Source organism: Schistocerca nitens, chromosome 8 (genome assembly GCF_023898315.1).
Source record: "Schistocerca nitens isolate TAMUIC-IGC-003100 chromosome 8, iqSchNite1.1, whole genome shotgun sequence".
NCBI lineage: Eukaryota > Metazoa > Arthropoda > Insecta > Orthoptera > Acrididae > Schistocerca > Schistocerca nitens.
In genome coordinates this window covers 100,704,111-100,731,162 of record NC_064621.1, presented here as the reverse complement: position 1 = coordinate 100,731,162, position 27,052 = coordinate 100,704,111, and the positions used below count along the sequence as shown (strand labels likewise).

Genomic DNA, 27,052 nt, shown 5'->3' with positions numbered 1-27,052 from the left:
GTGTTGCTTGTGGGGGGCATACAGGGATGGGGGTGAGAGCAGGGCAGCTAGGTACAGTCAGGAAGTTAGATGGAGGGGGAACGGAGAGAAGTAAAGAGATTGTGGTGTGTTAGTGCAATAAAGGGCTGTGTAGGGCTGGAATGAGAACAAGGAAGGGAACAGGTGGATAAAGGACATTGACTAATGAAAATTGAGGCCAGGAGGGTTATTGGAACATAGAATATTCTGTAGGGAGAGTTCTACCTGCACAATTCAGAAAGCTGGTGTTGGTGGGAAGGATCCACATGATGCAGGCTGTGAAGCAATCATTGAAATGAAGTACACTGTGTTGAACAGCACGCTCAACAACTAGGTGGTCCAGCTGTTTCTTGAACACAGCTTGTCGGTGGCCGTTCATGTGGACAGACAGATTGTTGGTTGTCATGCTTACATAGAATGCAGCACATTTCACAGGTAGCCCTGCCTTTGATGAGATAGATTATGCTTGTGACCAGACTGGAGTACATGGTCATGGGAGGATGCATCAAACATGTCTTGCATCAAGTGATATGGGCCATGAAGCAAGTGGCTGGGAGCAAGATTGGATCTTCCACAATTGGTATTCCGTCACCCACCAAACCTATGGAATATCATCATCCATCTCTACTCCACCCCTGCTCCAAACCCCTTGCCTCATGGATCATAGCTCTATAACAGACCTTGATAAATCCACACACTACCACCTACTGAAGTCTAGTCACAAACATCACCTATCCCATTAGAGGCACGGCTACCTGTGAAAGCAGTCATGTTATGTATGAACTAAGTGGCAACCACTAAGCTGCATGACAACCAACAAGCCATCTGTAAGTTTATATATTTATTTTTGATCCAACATCAACTGATTATTAAAAAAATTTTTGTTCCTGTCTTCTGGATAAGTCAGAGAGCCTTACTTACTAGAGTTGCATATTATTACCTGGTATTACTATCTACACAAATTTTTCTAAGTTTAGTTGAAACAACAACACTACATATGTGAACAACATAAAAAATAGATTAAAATTAAGAAATTGCAAAAATGTAGACATTTAAGGAGGTGGGACCTGTATAAGTTGAAATAACCAGAGGTTTGGAGAGGTTCAGAGGGTTGACTAGGACACAGGAAAGGAATACAGTAGAAGACAAATGGTCAGCTTTAAGAGATGAAATAGTGAAGGCAGCAGAGGATCAAATAGGTAAAAAGACAAGATTTAGTAGAAATCCTTGGATAACACAAGAGGTATTGAATATAAATGATCAAAAGAGAAAATATAAAAATGAAGCAAATGAAGGAGGCAAAAGGGAATACAAACATTTAAAAAATGAGATTGACAGGAAGTGTAAAATGACTAAGCAGGAATGGCTAGTGGACAAGTGTACAAATTTAGAAGCATATTTCAATAGGGGAAAGGTAGATACTACCTACAGCAAAATTAAAGAATCCTTTGGGGAAAATAGACACAGCTGTATGAATATCAAGAACTCAGATGGGAAACCAATACTAACAAAAGAAGGCAAAGCTGAAAGGTGGAAGGAATGAATAGAGGGCTATACAAGGGAGATAAACTAGAAGGCAAGATTATAGAAAGGAAAGTGGACTTAGATATTATATTGTGAGAAGAATTTGATAGAGCTGTCAAACATCTAAGTCAAAACAAAGCCCCTGGAGTAGACGATATTCTTTCAGAGCCACTGATAGCCTTGGGAGAGCCAGTCATGACAAAGTTATTCATCTCGTGTGCAAGTTGTATGAGGTAGGCGATATACCTTCAGACTTTAAGATAAATGTAATAATTCCAATTCCAAAGAAAACAGTTGCTGACTGATGCTACATTTATGGCATTTGTAGACTTGGAGAAAGCTTTTGATAATGTTGGCTGGAATACTCTTTGAAATTCTGAAGGGAGTATGAAAAGAGATGGCAGTTATTAAAGTCAAGGGGGCATGAAAGGTAAGAAATGTTTGAGAAAGAAGTGAGACAGGGTTATAGCCTATCCCCAGTGTTATTCAATCTGTACACTGAAGAAATGGTAAAGGAAAGCAAAGAAAAATTTTAAGCAGAAGTTAAATTCAGGAGGAGGGGAAAAAAAACCTTGAAGTTTGCTTATGATGTTGCAGTTCTGTCAGAGATTGCAAAGGACTTGGAAGAGCAGATGAACGGATTGGACATTGTCTTGAAAGGACACTATAAGATGAAAATCAGCAAAAGCAAAACAAGGATAATGGAATGTAGTCAAATTAAACCAGGTGAAGCTAATGGAATTAGATTAGGAAATGAGGCACTTAAAGTAATAGATGAGTTTTGCTATTTGGACAGCAAAAAACTATAGAGGATGTAAAATGTAGACTGGCAATGGCAAGAAAACATTTCTGAAGAAGAGAAATTTGTTAACATCAAATGTAGAGTTAAGCATTAGGAAGACTTTCTGAAAGTATTTGACTGGAGTGTAGTCATGTATGGAAGTGAAACATGGTAAGTGAACAGTTTACACAAATAGAGAATAGAAATTTTCAAAATGTGATGCTACAAAAGAATGTTGAAGATTGGATGGATCGATTAGTGTGTTGACATTTTGTAGCGTGCAGTTGCAGCTGTAGCGGTTACAAAGCTAAGTACTGACAAAGTTATTTGTGCACTATTACACAGTTATTAAATTTAATAGTTTTCAGTGGTGTTCCATGCTGTTTGTGGTGAAATAACAACTTAATAAACTTTTGCAAACATTCACTCACTGTGTTTTTTTTTTTTTTTTTTTTTTTTTTTTTTTTTTTTTTTTTTAGAGTTTTCTGTGCATAGAAGTCATTTAGTAAATTTCATGCTTTAGTTTTCAGTTGACATTTCTTATTGTTTCTAGTGAAATATTTCAGTAGAATTTTCATTCAGTGTTTTAACTTCATTGAGCATTCCAGTGGCCACTTGAATTTTTAGTTTTAGCTAATAATTTTGTGAAGTTTTATTGGCATTGGTATTAGTTGCAGTATAGTAGTATTAATACACGTAGTTGCTTTCTTAGTAGAGAGAGAAGTAACTAACTGCCACTGTTAGTTCTATAAATAGTTCTACTAGTGTAATTGAACTTAGGTAATGTAGACATATATTTTTTTCAGTAACTGTAAAATTTTACCCTGAGTGAGAAGTGTAGGCTCTGTCATAGGTTTAGGAGTACTGGGTTATGGTGAGGGATTTATTCAAACTATTTTCATTGGGGGGGGGGGGATGTAGGGGGAAGCCAGTGGACATTATAATGAGATCCTCTACTGGGAATGCAGAATCTGTTGTAGAAATAAGTTGACAGAGGAGCAGGAGCATACGATCTGTGTCCTTCAGGTGCAGTTACAACATGCAAAGGAGGAACTGGATAGGTTGAGGAGGGTGAAGGGTGCTGGGGAATGGGGAATGGGAACTGGCAGTTGGGAAGAAGGCTGCTAGGAGGACGAGATATTCAGATAGTTATACTGTGCATATATACAGTAGATCTGACCAACTGTCAGAGCTGCGTGGAGAGGAGCCTCCTGTATCTGTAAATGTAGGGAACATGCAGCAGTCCTCAGCAATTAGGAGGCCTAGGTTAGTTGCAAAGTCTAACAGAAAGAAGATGGTTCTGCTGCTAGGTAGTTCGCACGGTGGAGGTGTGGGCCAGCAGTTGCAGGATGTACGGGGAGTGAGTACCGGGTCACCAGCATTGCGAAGCCTAGTGAAGGATTAGCTCAGGTGACTGACAGCATAGGGGAGTTCTGTAGGAATTTTACGAAGGGGATCAGGTAGTGATAGGGGGTAGAACAGGGAACAGTCTTCATAGGGATGGGGAATATGATGTAGGTGGTGACTTGGTAAAGATAGATACTCAAACTGGTGGCCCTAACATGCATTTTGTGCAACTGTTTCAGCGTCAAGATTGGCCTCATATTAATGCTGCTGTTAGGTGCGTTACACGGGGCTGGAGAAGGCACTGATGGCAGAGGCCATGGGTCAGTTCAGTGGTGCCAGTTGAGTCTATCAGTAGATTGGGTTTCACTCCAAGCTTCTAGGTGACAGTGTAGTGGGTGGTGATTGGGTCACTCATGGAAAAATTCCTGTAGTAGTTGGTGTTAGAGCTGCATCTATTTTAGATTGAAGTCAGTCAATAGGTATACCTGCTTAAAGTAAGTTCCTTTAACTAAGGTCTCACCTTCAGAGGACATCATGTTTCCAAGTAGAGAAGGAATTAGCATATTTCATCAAAATCTAAGCGGTATTAGAGATAAGGTTAATGAACTGCTTATAGATGTTGACTCTGAAATTATCAGTATACCAGAGCACCACTTAAATAATTTGACAATTCAGATGCTTCCTTTACCAGGATACAGATTAGCTTGCTGACTTTCAAGGAGTTCCTTGTGGGGTGAGGGAATGCTATGTACATAAAAAATAGTATTCCATTCGAGTCCATAGACTTGTCTCGGCACTGGACTGAACAGATTTTTGAATGTTGTGCAGGGGCAGTTGAATTTAGTGAAACTAAACTGCTGATTGTTGTTTATAGGTCCCCTAACTCTAAGTTCAGAGCATTTCTGCTCAAGCTAAAGAGGGTTCTCGATTCACTTTATATGAAGTACCAGAAATTAGTTATATGTGGCGACTTCAATATAAATTTTGTATGTTATGGTGCAAGAAAAAGGGTGTTGGTAGATCTAAATTCATATGATCTGATGCAGACTATATTTTTTTCCAAATAGGGTGCAGGGGAACAGTAGCACAGCCGTAGACAATATTTTTGTTCATTCTTCATTACTAGATGGGCATTCTGTTAGTAAAAGGGTGAACGGCCTTTCAGACCATGATGCACAAATTTTAACACTAAAAGGCTTTTGTACTCAAACATATGTCACATATAATTACAAACTACATAGGGAAGTTAATCCAACAGCAGTAGATAGTTTTCTAAATCTCATCAAGGAACAAGAGTGGCAGGATGTTTATAGTGCCAATAACATAGATGACAAATATAATGCTTTCCATACCACATTTCTCATGCTCTTTGAGACTTGCTTTCCATTAGAACATTCTAAATGGGGTACTAGCAGTAAAAGGCAGCCTGGGTGGCTGACTAGTGGGATAGGGATATGTAGAACAAGGTGGGAATTATATGAAAATGTTAGAAGTAGACACAATCAAGTTACAGTAGCCCATTAGAAACAGTACTGTAAGACGCTTAAAAATGTTATTAGGAAGGCAAAGAGTATGTGGTATGCTAATAGCTAATTCACAGGATAAAATTAAAACCATGTGGTCAGTTGTGAAAGGTGTGCCTAGAAGAATATCAAAGTACTGTGCTCCGTATGTTAGCCCCATATTGAGTCATATTTGTAATTTTTCCTTTAGGGATGGTCAGTTTCCTAAACAATTAAAGAACTCAGTAGTAAAGCAGCTTTTTAAAAACAGAGAAAGTGATAATGTAGACAATTTTAGACCTATATCAGTGTTTGCTAAAGTTATTGAATAGGCTGTGTATGTAAGGATAATTGATCATTTTATATCACACAATTTGCTATCAAATGCACAGTTCTGCTTTAGAAGTTATTTAACAACTGAAAATGCTATATTCTCTTTTTCTGTGAGGTACTGGATTGGTTAAACTAAAGGTTTTGAATGCTAGGCATATTTTTTGATTTAACTAAGACGTTTGATTGTGTTGATCACAAAATATTGACCCATGAGTTCGACCATTACAGAATACGGGGAGTAGCTCACAATTGGTTCTCCTCTCACTTTATTAACAGACAGAAAAAGATCATTATTCACAGTTTTGAGAATGGCTGTGATACGGGGTCTGAGTGGGGTACGGTCAATTGGGGGTGCCCCAGGGATCAATGTTGGGGCCACTCATGTTCCTTATTTATATAAATGATATGCCCTCTAGCATTATGGGTAACTCTAAAATATTTCTGTTTGCTGATGACACTAGCTTGGTAATAAAGGATGTTGTGTGCAACATTGGGTCGGTTTCAAATACTGCAGTCCATGACGTAAGTTCATGGCTTTGTAGAAAATAAACTAATGCTAAATCACAGGAAGAACCAGTTTTTACAGTTTCTAACATACAATTCAACAAAACCTGACATTTTAATCTCACAGAAAGGGCTTATGATTAGTGAAACTGAACAGTCCAAATTTCTAGGAGTTCAGATAGATAGTAAACTGTCGTGGAAAGGCAACATTCAGGATATTGTTCAAAGACTAAATGCTGCCATTTTTACTATTCGAATAGTATCTGAAGTGAGTGATTGTTCGACACGAAAATTAGTCGACTTTGCTTATTTTCATTCACTTATGTCATATGGTATTATATTTTGGGGTAACTCTTCCCATTCTAAAAGGATATTTTTGGCTCAGAAACAGGTGGTTTGGGCAATAAGTGGTGTAAGTTCAAGAACCTCTTGTCGACCCCTGTTCACGAGTCTATGACATTGGCCTCTTAATATACATATTCCTTACTGTCATTTCTTGTTAACAATATTAGCTTGTTCCCAAGAATAAGTAGCTTTCACTCAGTTAATACTCGGCAGAAATCACACCTGCATTTGGAGGGACTTCCTTAACTCTCATGCAGAAAGGGCTGCAGAATACTGCTGCATCCATTTTCAATAAGCTACCACTAGAATTAGCAGTAATCCATGCACTTTCAAATCGAAAATGAAGCGTTTTCTCATAGGGCACTCCTTCTATTCTGTCGTGGAGTTCCTCGAAAAATTAAGCTGATTTTTGTTGTATTATTGATTGCATTTACTTACACTTATGGCTTTCAGGTTCTAAACATTTTGTTTTTATCTGTTGTTACTTTTATGTTGTTCATGTATTGACGTGTTGCTTGACCTTTGAGATTTGCTCCTCAATTTGGTCCTACAGAACTTGACGTGTAAATAAATAAATAAATCTGAAAACAAAGATGATGTTACTTACCGAACGAAAGCGCTGGCAGGTCGATAGACACACAAACAAACACAAACACACACACAAAATTCAAGCTTTCACAACAAACTGTTGCCTCATCAGGAAAGAGGGGAAGGAGGGGAAGGGGAGGGAAATACGAAAGGATGTGGGTTTTAAGGGAGAGGGTAAGGAGTCATTCCAATCCCGGGAGCGGGAAGACTTACCTTAGGGGGAAAAAAGGACAGGTATACACTCGCACACACACATATCCATCCACACATATACAGACACAAGCAGATGTCTGCTTGTATCTGTATATGTGTGGATGGATATGTGTGTGTGTGCGCGCGCACGAGTGTATACCTGTCCTTTTTCCCCCCTAAGGTAAGTCTTTCCGCTCCCGGGATTGGAATGACTCCTTACCCTCTCCCTTAAAACCCACATCCTTTCGTATTTCCCTCTCCTTCCCCTCTTTCCTGATGAGGCAACAGTTTGTTGTGAAAGCTTGAACTTTGTGTGTGTGTTTGTGTTTGTTTGTGTGTCTATCGACCTGCCAGCGCTTTCATTCGGTAAGTCACATCATCTTTGTTTTTAGATATATTTTTCCCACGTGGAATGTTTCCCTCTATTATATTGATATAAATAAATAAATCATGTAACAATGAGGTGGTACTGAATGGAACAGGGGAGACAAGGAATTTGTGGCACAACTTGACCAAAAGAAGGGATCGATTGATAGGACGCATTCCAAGACATCAAGGGATCATGAATTTAGTATTGGTGGGAAATTTGGGGGGCATAAAAGTTGTAGAGGGAGACCAAGAGATGAATATAGTAAGCAGATTCAGAAGGATGTAGGTTGCAGTAATTATTTGGAAATGAAGTGGTTTGTACAGGAAAGAGTAGTGTGGAGAGCTGCATCAAACCAGTCTTAGGACTGAAGACAACAACAACAACAACAACAACATGAACATTTCTGTAGCAAAAACCTCTTTACATTTTTGCTTGGTATTTGTACCAAGGTGCATAAATATTAATGAGATGGATGCCTAAGAAGTTATTTACAGTGCTGCAACATGATTCGGTACTAGTAACAGCTGCAACAGCTTTTCTGCTGAAATTCAGTACTGCCTCATATTCTGACATATCTACTAGTTTAATGGTAGTAATTTATTGTATTAGAATAATATTGGTGTCCATGGCACAATCATATTGTTGGAAGTTTATTGTCAATTTGATTATGTTCACGTTAATTGCTGAAAGGACAAAACTCAGATATATGCGTGTAATCAATCTTTTATTCTGTGTTGTCCATCCAATGTAACCAGTGACTGTGGTCTTTCCTTTGTTTGTCCAAGTTTTGCTCCTTCACTGTTTCCCTGCTTTGCATGGCCAAATAATTGTTGGCAACTTTGGTGTTTGTTTACTCCTCCTGCTTCCTTGAGACACTGCTAGAACTGCATGTACATTGTAATTTCCTTTCTCATGCATTATCCTGAGCATCTGAATGCGTTATCATAGCATTTTCCATTGTAGCCATTCTCATTGGCTCAATACAATCAATGTCCATCAGATCTTCAACAGACATGCCTACAACATTCCTTGTACCGGTAACTGTTTCAAGTTTGCCTGGATCTTCAATCATTTTGCAATCCTGTCATGGGGTACAGTCTTTTGCAGTACATGCTTTCATCTTCTCAGTATTATGTACCTTGTCTGTGTGTAGTTCTGATTCTGCACTTGTAGGAGTGCAGGAGGAAGTGGTGCCAGGCATATGGATGGGTTGGCATGATTATAGTGGCCAGATAGGAAGCAGCAAACATGGAATGACATGACAGAAGAAGGGGAAACTGTTGGGTGGAGGGTGCAGGGCAGTGGATGGCTTGAGACAGGTCAGGACAATTACAGGAGTGGGGAAAGTGTTGTAAGGATAACTCCCATCTGCATGATTCAGAGAAGCTGGTGGTGGAGGGCAGGATCCAGATAGCTCAGGTTGTTAAGCAGCCACTGAAATAGAACATGTTGTGCTCAGCTGCAAGTTGTGCCACCACCTTTCATCCTGGTGGATGTCTGGTTAGTAGTTGTACCAACGTAAAAAGCTGTGCAGTGTTTACAGCAGAGTTAATATATAACATCAATGCTTTCACAGGTGGCACAGACACCAAAAGCTGCCAAGTTTTCTTTCTTTTGCATGTGTCAATTGACAAATCAGTGCTTCTGCTCCTTTAACACCTCTGGTCTTCTTTAATCCAAACATATGGACAATCTATAATTTACACTGTTATGATGTTGATGTTGCAATGTCTTGAAGGCTTTAACTGCCAATCTCTCCTTAACTGCCATTTAACTGTAACAAATCACAGTAAGAATGACTCTTGAGAAATCTTCAGTGTGCTGGTGCCCTAAAATGACATTCTCACAATGCACAGAGTGTTACACAAAAAAGAAAAACAAGTACCAAAATTCCTTAACCAATATGACATTTCCTGTCATTTTATTGCAACAAATCACAGAAAACAACAATGTGTTTGCAAGAGATCTTCAATGTGCTGGTGCTTTGAAACAGCATATATTTGTAACATGTAAGTTATAATATGAAACCCACCAAATATGGGTATCAACTAAAAATTACTAAATCCAGTGTGGCGTCTCTGAAGCTCTGCTTGTGACACAGAACACAATATTGCATCATACCGGCCACAGTCCACGAAACAAAATCTGACTTGCTTATTCTGTTCTTCACAGTACAGAATGCTGTGGAATGCAATATTCCATTTGGAATGTCATAAAACTCAACTAGCTACTTGTCCATGTCTGAACTTTTTCACATCCTGTGTGAGAAGGACACCTGGACTAGGTCTTGCAGACATACAGGCCATTATTGATTACAGCTTTTACATCACAAACTGGCCATCCAGCATCAGACAAAACGTGCACAAATGTTATAGGAAGTAACATGTTTTGCTGTCATTCTCAAAATTTCCCTCACATCTAATGTATCCAAATTCAGGGTTTGTAGCAAATTTTCAATTCTAACATTACCCATAAATTTCACCCTTATTTCCTATTTGTTAATTTCTATTTCTTCTGAGGAAGAAAAATTGATTTATAAACTTCAGAATCTACATAATTATCCATGTCACTTTTTTCCTTATTTTATTTTGTGCACGTTACTTCTGTTGCACATCATTTTTTTTTTCCAGTTATTTGTAAGCCCATCTTCTCTTCTACCTCAAATAATCAGATATAAGAGGACCACTTTAAAGAAATTAACTTTCAGAGTCATTGTTAAATTACGAAAGTCAGCATACATAAATGAAGGTAAAACATATGCAAACGACAGCACAAAAACAAAAAAACAAAATTAAATAATGTTGAGTACATTAACAAGACAGAACAACTGACTAATTTCTAGGAAAGAGTATGCCATATGTATATATGTAAAATGAAATTCTTTGCATGCCTGTAGATACTTGTATTTTGAAGCTGAGTAATCATAAAATTCCAAGTGTAATAGTAATATAAAAAATATTTCCATACAAACTCAAGGACAGGAAATAAACTATGTGCAAGAGAATGATTGGAAATGATAATGACATATACTCACAGAGCCACTATTTCCAGAAGACAGCTGTTCCCTGTCGTATTTACTTTCCAGATCTACACAAACTGGTCTCACAAAATCAGAGATCGTTATTTCAATTTTCAAAACTATTATAGCAATGTCATCTGCATAATTTCGTGTAGCTGCTTCATATGTATCTATTACCTCAATTGATTCTACCTGAAAATTGATTGTATATTAACTAAATGCGTCCAATGAAGATTCATTCAAGAAAATAATGCTAGACAGTACTTACTTTCAATGATATGAAAAATTCAGTACAGCTCATAGACCTATATAATGGTAAAAAGTGGCACTACCTATCTTTCAGAACTAATAGTTCCTTCATCAGGTAGGAGAGAGCGATATGTTTTGGAACTTGAAACAGGAAGGGTAGGCCATTCAGACCTCAGAATGAGAGGAAGCCACCTTTAGAGAGGACAATGTTGGACGAAGGTTAAAGAGGAGGTGTTGGAGAGAGTAGGTCAGAGATGATGGATAGATAATCACTGTGCCAACTTCATTTCAGAGATGGTAAGGAAAAAGTGTGAAGTAAAGATACATTAGTGGGTAAGAGAAGGAATACTACAAATAACTGTTAAGAAAAAGAATCATATCTTTCTGGCCCCTAATCTACCTTTACTTTTTATTTTTCCCTTATTGTTTCTGGACTGAAGCTGGTACAGGGATTACATATCCACCATCTCTGACCTGCTCTCTCCAACACCTCCTCCTTCAGCTTCATTTACCCTCATCCTCACCACAGGTGACTACCTCTCTTCTGGGGATCTGAATGGCCTTCCCCTCAATTTTCATATGCCCAAAAATATCCCTCTCTTCTACTGGAAATATTTCCAAATGCTAGGTAGTGTGTCTCTTTTTTCCAGCAATTTTGTCTTATAATCAAGCACATATTACTTACACATAAAAAAGTTAAAAATAGATTGTAACAAGAATGTTGCTGTATATGAACATTTATTTGTAGTTGTCATTCTACAGCAAGTTTCTAATTTAACTGATGTAAAATATGGACATATATTCCAAAATTTGAGATCTGTGTGAAGTGCAGCACAATCTCAGGTATTTAATAAATACTTGATTTATATGTTGGTTTACATTAAGTCCATTTTTTATACTTTCAGAACAGTGTGTATGAAATTTATTAAAGATCACATACGTAACATTTCAACAAACATTATCATACTGCTTCTTATGACCTAGCAGAATAAATTAGGTTTTACAATTAGTATTAATTTGGACTGAATTTTTTTAGACTTTTTATGAGATGGTATCGGAGCCTATTTACCTGGAGCAAGTTTTACATTTGTGCAGCAGTTCAACAGTTCAGTCTCTCTACTGCTACTTTGCAAAATTTAGCATTCTCTGAAAGCAATAGTAGTTCTATATTTATGGATACTAATGCTGCTCTTAATATTTATGCACAGTAAACATAAAATATGTATGTTGTATTTATCAAAAATGGAAATTCATGGACAGAAAATTGTGCAAAATAAGGGAAAGGGCAACCACTTACTTATAGATGATTGGTGTGTGGATTCACAGAAACATATAATAGAAAACTGTTAAAATTATCTTTCAAATGTGTAGCCTTGGTCTGTGTGGTTGGTGTGTAAATGTGTGTACCTGTACCAGAAAAAGAGGAAGAGTGCAAAAGCTAGTTTTAACTGTTTTCTGTTACATGTTCCTGTGCACCACACACCAATCCTCTACAGGTAAGTGGTTGCCTTTCCTTTATTATATGTGTAAATCACATTTTAAAGTTTCAAACCTGATTTTAGCTTCCATGGCCATTGTCATGCACTTAGTGATGTCCTTTCAAATAAAATACAGTTGGCAACATAATGAACATTTACACTTCTATGAACACACCAATCAAAATCTCCTAGATGTTTAGATGATGCAGAGCTAAAAATTGTGGAGACCTACATTTCACCCACAATTCCAAGTAGTTCCAAACACCATCTATGGGATTATCATCAGCCAATTCAGTGGGCTAGTCAGTGTGCAGTCAGGTGGCTAAGTATTCACCAGAAACGGAACATGTGTGAGCAGCCTTGTTACCATGGCTGTTATTTTGGAAGATAGAACAGACTACAACATATTCATCATGAAGATGTAGAAGAAAGGGCAAGACTTGATCACTGAGAATGGTACAATACAAACCCTGGTTTACACTCAGGGTAACACAAATGAATGGGTCCAAGTCTAGGTACAATAGTGCCTTTCTGCCTTTCGGTCATGTCTCCATATTGATCCATACAAATGACTGGCACATACACACCACTTCACTGCCATGACTTATGACAGTAGTGAAGGTCACATGACTACTTTGTACCAGTTTTGCACCATGTAGAGTGCAGACAGCTCAGAATCATGGACAAAAAATCTCACTGTAACAGGTAACTGCTCAGAAAGATCTGTTGAACAAAAAAGTGCCAGCAGAAACACGTTACCATCAAATACTATTAAATGAAAAAATCGTGTGAGAGCAACTTGTAATAAAACTGAACACGAGACAAAAAAGGAAACAGAGAAGAAGAAGGAAGAAATATACATATTATCGACGAGTCATGGCAAGGGACTGGCTACAATCTTGTCTGATATGCAGTCCGAATATAAAGTGATTGGAATTTCGAAACCTGGTGCTCCTCTACGAGAAGTGCTGAAAAACTGTGAAAGTTCCGTGAAAAGCAACGTCAACTGTGTCATAATCGGAGGGGGAAACAATGTCTATAAAAATGAAAGCAGCCTTGCTGTAAGAACACTGAAAGAATCGCTAGGAAAAATTTCACAGGCGAAGGTATTTGTTGTAAACATTCCCTACAGACACGACTTAACGGAAGACTCGTGTGTAAACAAAGAAATCATCGCGACAAATCGGAAATTCAGGAAGATTTGTAGCGGTTTTGTGCACACAACTTTCATTGAAGCAACGAGTTCAGTAAGAGAGCATTTTACTAGACATGGACTGCACAGAAACAACCTAGGCAAGAAAGTGCTGGCCAAAGAAATTCTCCAGGTGATAAAGACAGCAGGAGTGGGTGCCTATGTAAAAATAGCACTACCTGCAACAGGTTTTCTGCCAATGACAACAGAAAAGAAAAGTGCACCAACAGCATATGAGGAAGAAACATCTGCAGATACACCCTACGATGAAAAAATTACAACTGTGCAAACATGTAAAGCGTCACAGTCACCAGTGGCATTATCAGTAGCAGCAGTGGAAAAGGAAGTAACAGTAGCATCAACAGCAGAAGTTTCACCAGCAACAGTAACTATAGTGCCTCTAAAAGGAGAAATGAGAATTGCAGCAGGAGAAGCAGCATCAAGTGTTATGGGTAGACGGAAAACAGCACCTCCTGTCCGTTTAAATGATTTTTTAGTGGAAGGCAGCAAGATGAAGAAGCCCACGAGATAAGTAGTGTAACGAATTTCATAACACCTCACCAAAATGTTCAATCTAAAATAAACAACAATTATGATCTTAAAATTTGCTATCTGAATGTTCAAGGACTAATAGATAAAGAATTTATTGTAAACAGTTTTGGACTAGATAACAAATTTGATATTTTCTGTCTGAGTGAACATTGGGTTACTGAGAGTGTACTTCCAGTTGTCAAACTTGATAACTATGATGTAGCAAATAGTTACTGTAGAAAACTGCATATAAGAGGTGGTGTGGTAATATATATTAATCAGTCATTCAGATGCTCCATTGTTAAGTTGGACCTAGATTATTTATGTGAGGAACAGAACTTTGAAGCCATTGGTATAGTTATGGACAGTCTTAACTTAGTAATAGTATCCCTTTACAGGTCACCTAAGGGTATCATCAATGTATTTCTAGAAAAATTGGACATGCTGTTATATGTACTAAGAGGGACCAGATGGTTGCATTATGACATAGTAATTGGTGGAGATCTGAATGCAGATTTTGATATAACAACACATAAACGTACTGTGACTGAGTTGAAAAACCTTCTAAGACAGTGCAATTTGCACTCAATCAATAACAGGCCCACAAGAGATAAAGCATGTCTTGACAATATTTTTGTCAACTTTAAAACTACAGAAGAATCTGTGCTGTTACAGCGTTTCCATTTTCAGATCATGACTGTGTATCTTTAAACTATACAAGTAGGTTCTGTATTGATAATAGTAATATTCCTAAGCCTGTCCCAAAAGTTATAATCACCAGGCCTGTCACAGATGACAAAATTGTTCAGCTCTGTAAGTCCCTTGCTGAGAGAGACTGGTTCAACCAATGTCATGGTGACACAAGTTATAGTCTTAGTGCTGATTTGTCAGGGAAACTATTATTTGAGAGATTTTTTAAAACATTTCTGACACAGTTTAATGACAACATCCCCATAAAGAAATGCAAATTAACTGACAAAGGCTTTACAAACAGGGCTACAAACAGACAAAATTCATGGTTCACTAAACAATTATCAAATATGAAAAACCAAGTTATGGTGTTGCACAATATATGTAGCAATCAGAAAACAGAACATGCCAGATTAGCCTATATAAAATGCAGGAATGAGTATAAAAAAGCCATCGTGGAAGCCAAAAAAGCACATAATTTCAATACCATTGATAATTCCACAAATAAGTGCAAAGCTGCATGGAAATTAATAAATGGTGTTGCTAAAGATGTAAGAAGCAAAAAAATTAATATAAGTCCCCAAAAATTCAATGATTTCTTTATTAAATCTGTTGAAAATGTAGGAAATACTATAATCAAACCTGATATCAGTTCATCAGAGTTACTTTCTAAAAATGTTTGCAGAACACCAACAGACACAGGTACGTTTATGTTCTCCGAGGTCTCACCTAGTCATGTCCTAAGCATTGTAAAATGGATGAAATCTTCAGACAGTGTAGATATATATGACATATCCTGTAATTTACTAAAGAAAGTAATAGACTATATTGTGTACCCCTTAACATTCTGTATAAATAAATGCATATCTGAAGGATATTTTCCCGAAGAACTCAAAGTGGCTAGGGTAATTCCAATATATAAAAAGGGAGATACGGACTCACCTTCCAGTTACAGACCAATCTCCATAGTCCCAGCTTTTTCTAAAATACTGGAATGTGTAATTTACCAACAGCTATCTATTTTGAAAAATTAGGAATAATTAGTGAATCTCAGTATGGTTTTAGGAAAAAGTTGTCTACTGTGGATGCTATAGACTTTGTAGTCAAATACTTACATCAAGTGTTTGAGGATAAGGGCTATGCTCAACTCACATTTTGTGATCCAAGCAAAGCTTTTGAATGTGTAAAGCATAAGCCACTCCTAGAAAAACTGGAATTCTATGGCATTAGACATAACAGCCTTAAATTAATAAAATCGTATCTTCAGAATCGTAAGCAAGTTGTTTGTGTAGGGAGAGAAATGTCGAGTATAGAGCAAGTCAAGGTAGGTGTTCCACAGGGATCTGTGCTGGGCCCCTTTTTGTTCCTGATAATGATAAATGATCTTCCGTCATTTATCAAGTCCACCACTGTGTTGTATGCAGATGATACAACATTTCTTCATGCTAGTGAGGATTTCAATAGCTTTAAAACTTGTGCAGCAAAGACAATTGACCAAGCATCCTATTGGTTCAAGGCAAATGGATTCCTGCTGAATGAAAACAAAACACAGCAGATGGTCTGTAGTCTTAGAGACAAGCTTCTGTTAGATGATCCAAGTTAAGTCAAATTTTTGGGGGTATACATTGATGATAAATTATCTTGGGGTCAACATGTACAATATATTAGTGGTAAATTGTCAAGAGTTATTTACCTGTTAAGGCGACTTATGGATTGTGTTCCTGAAAAATACGTTAGAACATCCTATTTTTCATTCTTTCGAAGTATAATAACATATGGAATTATTTTGTGGGGGAACTCTAGCTGTGTACATGACATATTAATACTGCAAAAAAAAGCTATTAGGATAATTACTGGTTCTGCATGTAAGGCACACTGTAAACCATTGTTCTGTGAACAGAAAATCATGACTGTTATAAACTTGTACATATACTATGTTCTAATTTATACGAAGAAGAAATTACCAGAAACAAAAACCACAGAAAATGTACACAGCCACAATACAAGAAGGAATAGGTGCCTCTATATTCCTTACCACAGATTGTCAAAGTCACTCAACAGCTACGAAATCATGGGGTACAAATTATTTAACAATCTTCCTCAATCTGTTCAAGAATTACCTGAACAATTATTCAAACAAACAAATCATGACTGGCTAGTCCTCCACCCATTCTATGACACAAGAGAATTTATCAACTGTAATATAATACTATAATGTTAACAAGAAACCTGTTGTTTCTTTCAAACTATTAATTGTATTTTAGTATGTATATGACGTTGTCTATTGCTGTAATGGCCGAATGACAATAAAATTATTATTATTATTATTATTATTATTATTATTATTATTATTAAAGCAATGAGTGTGCTCTCTTACAGGAGTGAACAATATTTTGTTTGGAGAGCTTATGTATAGCAACTAAATACTTGTGTCACAAAAACATTTAACTTATGCTTCAGCTACATCATTTTCACAGTAGCTGACATTGTTTCACAGAAAAGAAAATTCTACAGATCAATGTGATTACGTTTCTAGTGGAATCCAGTGACCTCTTCTATCTGAATCTCCCTTATACATGTTCACGGGGGTAAAACATATGCATTATTCTCAGAAACAAATGCCAATCAGCATTATTTAAAGTAAGAACTGTGTGTCACCTATCATAACTTTCTGCTAAAAATATGTTTTGTTAATTAAAGATCTATGAGTAATAAACTTTTACTTACTTCAAATCGTTGCTCTGTTTCATCCTTTACATCCCATCCTCTGTGGTATTTGCCAGCTCCAATCATGTAATCTTTAGGATCTTTTGATTTTACAAAACAGTGAGCAGCTGTAAAAAATAAATAAATAAATAAATAAATAAATAAAAGAAACAACAGAATTGATGTACCACTCTCCACAACGCAGATACAAGACAAAATCTACAAATAAATGTATTTAGTTATAACATATATTTTTCTGGTATATCCTAATATCAAAAACCTATTGTCTATTACCTTTTGTTATTATTATTAGAAGTAGTAGTAGTTGTAGTAGTAACAACAAGTGAGGATTAATTTTAGATTCAATGTGACACTGTTTAGCACAGTGTTCTGACCAAGTCAGTAATTCTCTCAAAGACAACATAACACTTACTATCGTATCAGAGGTCACATACATTTGTCTGGTATCACACTTGTGTTATGGTGCTACTTGGATGGCAGTTGCAGTGAAACTGATACTGTGCAACAAATATTTACATTGAAAAACTAAAGAGAAGTATTCTCACAACCATTACAGAAGAACAAAAAAGTGGAAGGAGAACCTATATTCACAGAATTCACCACACAAGTTTGCTGCTCTGATTTTTCTGATATGCGTATTAACTTTGTGTGAGGCATTTATGAGAGTGAATCATTTGTTTAGAGTGTGCTCTTGCCTCAATAATTAGTACTATGTAACTCATGCATCAATATTCAGTTATAGTACATCATTACATTAGTGTTCTTTGGTGGTATCCACATACAATGATGAAATTTTGAGGAGGAGCTCTAGCCATCTGCAAACCTGCATACACCACAGCAGAAGTCATCAGCAGAAACTCTGCAAAAATTTCCATCACAAGAATTAGGCAAAAGTCTTGCAACTGGTGACCAATGTGCCTAATCCAATAGCCAGTGTTGATACAGCAAGAGTGTGTTTCAGATGCACATGGACATAGAGATATTTAATGTATTTGTGCAACTGAAGGACAAGAACTCATGAAAAATTTACCCTATGATTACCAGGAAACTACTTTATGGCTCATTGTCATCATTTATATAAAATATTGTTAATGTTTGTGAACTCATATAACTGATGACTGGAATTCAGACAGCATTGAAATCAGCTGTGAGTGCTAACATGTTAGTGAACTCAGAAAAAGAATTAGATGCCTATATTCTCTTGTATAGTGTTAAGGAATCATACAAAACACTGGAAAAAGCCTGTTATTCAGTTAACTGCATCTGTTACTATCAACAAATAATGTACCAAGAAGATTACCAAACTCATTGAATTGACGATCATACACACTTGCTGACATTTTATTCCCAAGTATTACCAATTCAAGTTGTTATTCAGGTGTTGCTGAGTATCCCCACTGTAAAGCAGAATTTTAATTGCACACAATTTGGACGTATCAGGTATGCAAAAAGCAATTCAGATGTTTTAATGTGACATTCACAATCCTGTAAGGCCCCTTATATTATATGCGCTGACTGCAGCAGTGTACATTTCCCCCACAAACAGATCATGCACTCAGCATCATAGAAGGAGAATGGCTGAGGAATTAAGTTTTATCCATAAAATCTCCTTAGCAGAAGTTCAAGCTATGGCAAGTTTTCTTCGTATGCTAGGGAAGTTATAAAAGGTCACTGTTACTTAACCACCCTGACCACTACAACCAGCAGACAAATCCCATGTGTTGCGCTGGACATACTATAACAGTTCCCAGCAATGAAACCGTAATGAAACCATCACAGCCGGCATGCATCCCCACTGCAAGCAATAGTGGAGGTTCACTTTGAACATGCTGTAAGCTAATGTTAGGAATTGACTGCTCGATCAACATAGCACCAAGTAACCGCCTCTCATCACAGTAGATATCTTTCACTTTTATCAACCATCCCAATTTTCTGGAGTAGTCTAGTAACAATGCTTGGCAGTCCCATGGGAGATATCACAGCCTACCTACATCTAGATGTATACTTTGCAAGCCACCTTATGGTGTGTTGTGGAGGGTACTGCTGACACTACTATCTGTTCCCCCCAGAAAAATGGTTGTCTGTAAAGCTCTGTATGACGTCTAATTTTTTTTCATTTTCTCATCATGATCATTTCATGATATGTATGTGGGAAGAAATAAAATGTTATCAAACTATTCTTGGAATGTAATATCTGTAAATTTCAATAGCAAACCTCTCCTGATGCACAATGCCTCACTTGTAGCATTTGCCACAGCTCATCAGTCAAGCTCAGGGCACATAAGGAACAATATTTTGGCCCAGTATAGCACCCAATACCTAACTGATTGCAAATGTAATCTTGTTTTAGTAGTAAGGTCAACTGGATCTAGATGCCATTCATCCAAGAAAGAAGCCTCGATATCTTCAAGTTGACAAACAGGACTATGTATCCTTCAACTGAATACACAGTTAGTGAGATCTAATAGATAAGCTGCTCAATTTGATGCAAACCATTCATTGGTCAGAACTGATTATTGCAGAGACATGGTTGAAGCACAACTCTCCAGCTGTAACATAATTTGGTAAGACCAAATTGATGGGATGGGTGGCACTATCCTGTTCAGCCTTCAAACTATAGAATACGAGCAATTAATATTCCCTTTCTCACTAAAAAAACACCACTCTACCCCATGGCACTGCACATTATTCTACCAGATGTGTCGCGTAACTATCCAACAAGACACATGGCAGGAACTGTTTCTAGACTTTTATATGCCCATTTCTTGATGACTCTTCATCTGGATTCTTTTTGCCTTTTAATTTAATAGCAATAATTTGAAAGCTAGATTTGTTAATTCAGGTGTCACTGCATTGCTTGACATCTTGGTTGAATTTGCCCAATGCAGTTTCTTAACTGCAGTCTTCTGTAATACTCATTTGCATATGGTATTGTTCAAATCCCTAAACCAATACATATGCTTTGAAATCTGGGAATTCGAAATCATCATCATCTTCATGGATCTACAGGCTGCTTCACACTCAATGTGCCTACTTTTGGTTCAGGAATTGGATGGTTGGCTTAGATAGAACATTAAAATGACCCCCCTCAAGGGTTGATCCTCAGCCCAATATTGCATAGCACTTTTAACACTGAAACTTCCCTTCTACCACCCATTAAAACTATTACTTGACATGAATTAGGTTTCACTGTCATAGTATTTCAAGACTGGCTGATACAAAATGTACTAACAATATCACCACCCAAATTGCAAGCAGTGATGTTTACTTGTCAACATGTATAGCATCTTGCTCCACAGATGAAGTTGGGAGGCTATACAATAATAGTAACCTTGACTGCACAGAACTGATCTATGTTCAATGGCTGATGTAGTATGCCCACATCAGGCATCCGCACCTGAGGCTATAACAAGCAATAAATGTTCATTTGTGGTGGCACTAACTTTGTATTTGGTGAACACACATCCTGTCCTCCCATGATGCTGATCTTGTACCACAATATTAACAAAATTAGCATCCACCAATTACACAATATACACTGTCACTGGATTACAATGTTGATCAAAGTAAAGTTGACAACACCAAACAATGGTAATCAATTTGACGCAGTAGGAAAGCCTCTCCATACTTGGTTTTAGTTCCCATTAGATAACCCTGGAGCTTCCTGTTGTCAAGAAATTAACAAACCTACAGGAGTTTTTAGACCGGTTACATTTCTCTATTGAAATAAAAAATACATTGTTCAATAATGTCCAGTAACTAACAGGAATGTTCTGTTGGCTCTCATAAATGTTCATATTATGACCACAATCCAGAAAGGTGGTTTGCAACAATGATGTTTAATTTGGGAGAACTTTCTCTGGATCCAACACAATGAAGATCTCCAAAAAAATAAATATGTGGCTCGCTTAAAATCACTGTGCTTTTGCATATTTGAAAAGAGGAACATTATTAATGAAGCTATAACATAGCAGAGATGATTCATTTGAAGTTTACATTCCTTCAGACATGTTCCCTAAACCTCATCATGAAGAAGAGTCTTCAGGGATGTGAAATAAATCTAGCTGAACATTACCACGCAGAAGCAGAAACTGCAGGCTACAGCTGTAAAGTATAGTAACTACAAATTATGGCAGTGGTAATTTACTTGCACAGTTAATTATTGGAATTATTTCTAGATTACTTTATCTTTGATGAAAGCCACTGCTGCTCCTCTTGTACTACTCAACTGCTGGTTTCATCTAGTACTACAAACAAAGCAGAAAATACAGGATGGAATGTAATAATATTCTGAAAAGAAAAGCTGCTACTCACCATATAACAGAGATACTGAGTTGCAGATAGGCACAACAAAAAGACTCTCAAAATTAAAGCTTTCTGCCATTAAGGCCTTCGTCACAACTGCAGTCTCAGGCAACTGAAACCACCAGTTGCCTGAGACTGCAGTCATGTTTGTGTGTGTGTGTGTGTGTGTGTGTGTGTGTGTGTGTGTGTGTGTGTGTGTGTGTGTGTGTTGATTACGGCCTTAATGGCCGAAAGCTTTAATTGTGAGAGTCTTTTAGTTGTACCTGTCTGCAACTGAGTATCTCCACTACATGGTGAGTAGCAACTTTCCTTTCCATAATACTGCTACAAACAGAGTGTTTATATTACTTTACCTAGAATGCTGTTAGCTGTCTATATACTGTGCAAGTCAAGATCTGTAGGGACTGAACATTTGAGTTTAGCAGAATTTATATTCTTGAGAACTTATAATGTGGTAATTTGTAAGAGAAGTGCTTTGTAAATTAATCATCAATTTTGTTTTTTGAATAGCTGGAGTTGAAAAAGTGCCTATAAACAGAGGTAGCCACTAAATTCCTCAGGATGTGATTAGATTACACTCTACAGTATGGCATACATTAAAAAAAAATTAGTAAACTATCCAGACACCTGTTAGTGAACATGAATGTGGGGTGTGTCCAGCCTTCAATTTATGACAACTTGGTATCTGCTGGGGACACATTCAATTAAATATTTGAGTGTCTCTGGATGAATGGTATACCATTATTCCTCCAAGAGCTGAAACCAGAGAACGTTGTGATGTTGGATGCAGGGGTCTGGTGTGAAGTATACATTCCAACTCATCCTAAAGGTGTTTCATTAGGTTCCAACTGGGACTCTGGACACACCAGTCCATTTCAGGAATGTTATTGTTAATAAACCAATGCCTCACAGATTCTGATTTATGGCATGGTGCACTGTCGTGCTCATTCAAACTGTCATCTCTGAACTGTTCCTCTACTGTACTCAAAGTGCAATAAGGGGACTGCACCACAACCATGAAAAACACCTCTGTACTTCACTGTTGGCACTACACCTCATGGGATTTAACATTTTGGAAGCTGCCAAACCCACACCTTTCCATTGGATTGCCAGAGGCTGTAGTGTGATTCACCACTCCAAATCACTTGTTTGCAATCATTACCTATGTAGCAGCGTAGCTCTTTACTCCACCTCAACTGTCACTTAGGACTGACTACAGGAAGGGTGGCTTATGAGGAGGTGTTTGACCACTGTTCCTCATTCTTTTTAACTCCCTATGCATAGTCACTGTGCTGGCTGGATTGCTGGTAGCACCTTGGAACTCACAAGTGACTCCTACTGATCTCATATGAATGCTAGACAGTCCTGTGTGTCATTACATGAGGTCTGCCAGGTCTTGGCTCAGCTGTGGTCATTCTTTCATGTTTCCATTTTACAATCACATCACCAACTGTTGACTTTTGCAGCTTTAGAATTGTCAAAATGTTCCAGATGGTGTCTTTACTCATGAGACATCCAATGACTAGTCCACATTTGAAGTCAATGAGTTCTCCTAACCGACCTATTCTGCTTCTCTACTGACAACCTAACACACTCCATCTCCTTTTATACTGATGGGCCCACCTCTCATGATATCTAGTGGTCAATTCATTACATAGGGGTGTCTGGATACTTTTGATAAGGCAGTTTAGACTGAGATGTTTGTGGTATGTATTTGATGTTCTCAGTAAAGTCTGCAACACTGAAAGGTGAATATATTAACTTGTAAACTCAGTACTCACATATTGCTTTTAGTTTTGGGGTGTCTCACTCAGAGATAATTATAAAGCAGAAAAGTGCCTTCTTCCACTATCATTAAACATCTATTTCTGGAGCTCGGTATCCTGCCAGTGCCTTGTATTTACATTCACAAAAATTTATGTATTTTTTAAAAAAATAAATACATCCACTTCTATCAGACCCATCATCCCAGTCACATACATATAACTGGTCAGTGACAGTGTAAGATCTATGGGAGTTGTTCCATACAACAAGCTACCTGAAAGCTTTAAGTCAAATAGTAAAAGTAAGAACATTGCATCAGAACTGCTTTGGTACAGCAGAAGAATCTATGAATGACAGCCTAAAATAACAGAGTTAAATATTTTCTTATGTATCATAAGTTTATAGTTGATTTATTTCATTTTACAGAGGGAATTTGTTTTTCTTATGATGAATCTAAAATAACCAAGTTAAAACAAATCAAATCAAATAAAATTTCACTTTCCTGCTCTGATGTCTACCACCAAACTGTTACAGACTTTTGGACCAGGCTGTAAAACTGATTTCCAAACCCTAGACAGGAATATATAGTCAATACAGAAATTAATTTTTTCTTGTATTATTGTGGTTGTGAATTGCATGTTCACTCTTGTTATTAACCAAAACTCTCAATAATGACTACATTTACTGGCAATAAGTGTGTGGTTTTCTAGGTCCTAGAAGAGGTTTCTACAGGATATTCACATATCACCTTTACACTATACTCTTGCTGCACATAACGTCACCCCCCCCCCTCCCCCCCATCTGCAGCCCCAGAAGATTATACCATAGGACAATATTGAGTGGTAGAATTCCAAGTATATGTCACTAGCTTGTTCTAAAGTTGGTAAAGTTTTTCCTTGGTATTTTAATATGTGAACAGTGACCACATTTCTCATTTCCAATACATTTGGTAAATAATTACAGTGTCTCAGAACCAAATAAATTATAGACTGGGATTCAAAATCAGGTAATGTATTTGGAGGAAACACATTTTTGCCTTTGAATTTTATCTTTACTTAAAAAGCAGCATAAATGTATGCATATGGTGTCCATAGAGCTACGAGAATTTTTTTTCAGTTGATAGAGTGGCCACAGAATTGTCAATTTTAAAGCAGAGCATTAGATCATTGTAGTGGCTAGTTCATAGTTTCTTCACTATCCCTTGCACATAGTTCCCTGCATGAAGTTGGCTATGCCTTGCACTAGCACCGTGAGTCAAATGTCACACGATTGTTCGAGCTAGATTGATACTATGTTGAGGACTTTGACATATCAGGAAATCTTCAGCCTATTCAAACCCAAGTATTGTTTGCTAAGCAAATTTTTTGAAATTCTTCAAAATAAATTTGTATGAAACCTCAATGGCCAAAGCTTCATCTAAAAATGTAAGACAACACCTATAATCATCCATTAAATGATGCAAAACTGCTGATCTCAGCAGCCATAGTTTTATCTGTGAATATAAGATGACCCCCATATTTTTGAATGACTAATAGGGGAAAAAAAACTTTTCTTATAATCAGATAAATGTGGTATGCTTATAGCATTTGTATACTTAGAGAAAGCTTTTTACAATGTTGACTGGAATACTCTCTTTGAAATTCTGAAGGTAGTAGGGGTAAAATACAGGGAACAAAAGGCTATTTACAATTCTTACAGAAAACAGACTGCTGTTTTGGAAGAGCCAATGGGTATGAAAGAGAAGCAGTGTTGAGAAGGAAGTGAGACAGGGTTGTATCCTACCCCAATGTTATTCAATATGCACTTGAGCAAGCAGTAAAGGAAACTGAAGCAAAATCTGGAGAAGAAATTAAAGTTCAGTGAGAAGAAACAAAAACTGAGGTTGGTTTGCTGATGTCACTGTGACTTATGTATAAGAGAGCTTGGAAGACCATTTGAATGGAATGGATGGTGTCTTCAGAGGAGGATACAAGGTGAACATCAACAGCAGCAAACCAATGATAATGGAGTGTAGTCAAATTAAGTCAGGTGGTGCTGAGGGCAGTAGATTAGGAAATAAGACATTTACTGTATCATAATAGATGAGTTTTGCTATTCAGGCAGCAAAATAACTGCTAAGGGCACAGTACAGAGGACATAAAAGTATAGATTGGGAAGAAAGGCATTTATGAAGGAGAGAATATTAAGTGATAGGAAGTCTTTTCTGAAGGTATTTGATTGGAGTGTAGCCATGTATGAAAGTGAAACATGGGCAATAAACAGTTTAGACCACAAGAGAGTAAAGACTTTTGAAATGTGGTGTTGCAGAAGATTGCTGAAGATATCACATAACTAGTGAGGAGGTACTGAATAGAACTGGGGAGACAAGAAATTTGTGGCACAACTTGACTAAAAGAAGGAATCAGTTGACAAGACACATTCTGAGACATTAAGGACTCACCAATTGAGTACTGGAGGGATGTGTGGCGAGTAAAAATCATAGAATGAGACCAAGAGATGAATGTAGTAAGCAGATTCAGAAGGACATACATTGCAGTAATTATTCAGAGATAAGAGGCTTGCACAGGATAAAGTAGCATGGAGAGTTACATTTATTCCCTTCAATGTTACTGTTGTGATCTGAAGGCTGTTTTGATGCAAGTTAACTTGTTTAAGACAACCATGAAAAGTATAAACAGAGAAACATATATGCTGCATTGGTAAATAGTAGTAAACAAAATCTTAGATAACAAATATCGACTTATGCATGAAAATTTTGTGTGTTACTTCTTAATAACATTATAAATACGCTTAATATTTATTTAAATCAATCCTCTAACTAATGTATCACGAAAAATTCATTATAAATGTATGCAGGACATAAATATTGCATTTAATATATTTTCCATGTACAAGAATATACGCTGTGCTCAATACAATAGGCAGTTGGCTAACGACCTTCATGGTGAAACATAACCAAGTGGAGTTAATCCATATGCCACTATTCCTCTCCTTTGTATACTTATTTTTTTTCTTATTCTTTGAGAGTGTCCACCTAAACATGCAATTATGTCGACCACATCTATAAAGAATTACCAAAATATTGTTCAGCAGTATTTTACTTAATCTTATTATTCATGTTGTAGTTTTCAGTCTGATGAGTCAAGTGATAATTCAGCTTTGCTTAAAAGCTCATTCATTAAGAAAATTTGGTAACTTAAGTTTTTACAACAGCATGCCATAGTCAAATTAATGTGAGCTACTCAGTAGCTTTAACAAGATTGACACTAGTCATTAGAAAGCCTTGACTTCATTCTCTGCAGAGCTGCTTTCATTTTTCCAAAACTTAATTAACTAAAAAATATTTATAATTTAAGTTTGGTTTCACCCAAAATTACATCTTCCATTTGAGCCATTATGCTCATTTGATTGTAGGATCTGACATTATGCTTCTGTTGCCCTAATTTTTCTAAATCTAGTAATGTCCTTAGTTATCTAACCAAGCCATTAATTATGAAACTGAATTATTTACCAAAATTTTTAACAAGGTTGTTTTATATGAAGGCAGTGATCCACTGCAGAGACATGCTGTTTATTAATCAAATAGTACTTTG

General features: G+C 37.0%; 1 protein-coding gene across 1 annotated transcript in view; it reads right to left on the bottom strand.

Annotated features, from left to right (window-relative positions):
* LOC126198663 (modular serine protease-like) overlaps nucleotides 1–27,052 on the bottom strand; it is a 247,358-nt gene that overhangs the window by 11,605 nt on the left and 208,701 nt on the right. The window contains exons 9-10 of the mRNA XM_049935142.1: nucleotides 17,391–17,497; nucleotides 10,539–10,715 (exon numbers count right to left, since the gene is read on the bottom strand). Coding sequence (XP_049791099.1) covers nucleotides 10,539–10,715; nucleotides 17,391–17,497 — 284 coding nt within the window. The remainder of the gene's footprint in view (nucleotides 1–10,538; nucleotides 10,716–17,390; nucleotides 17,498–27,052) is intronic.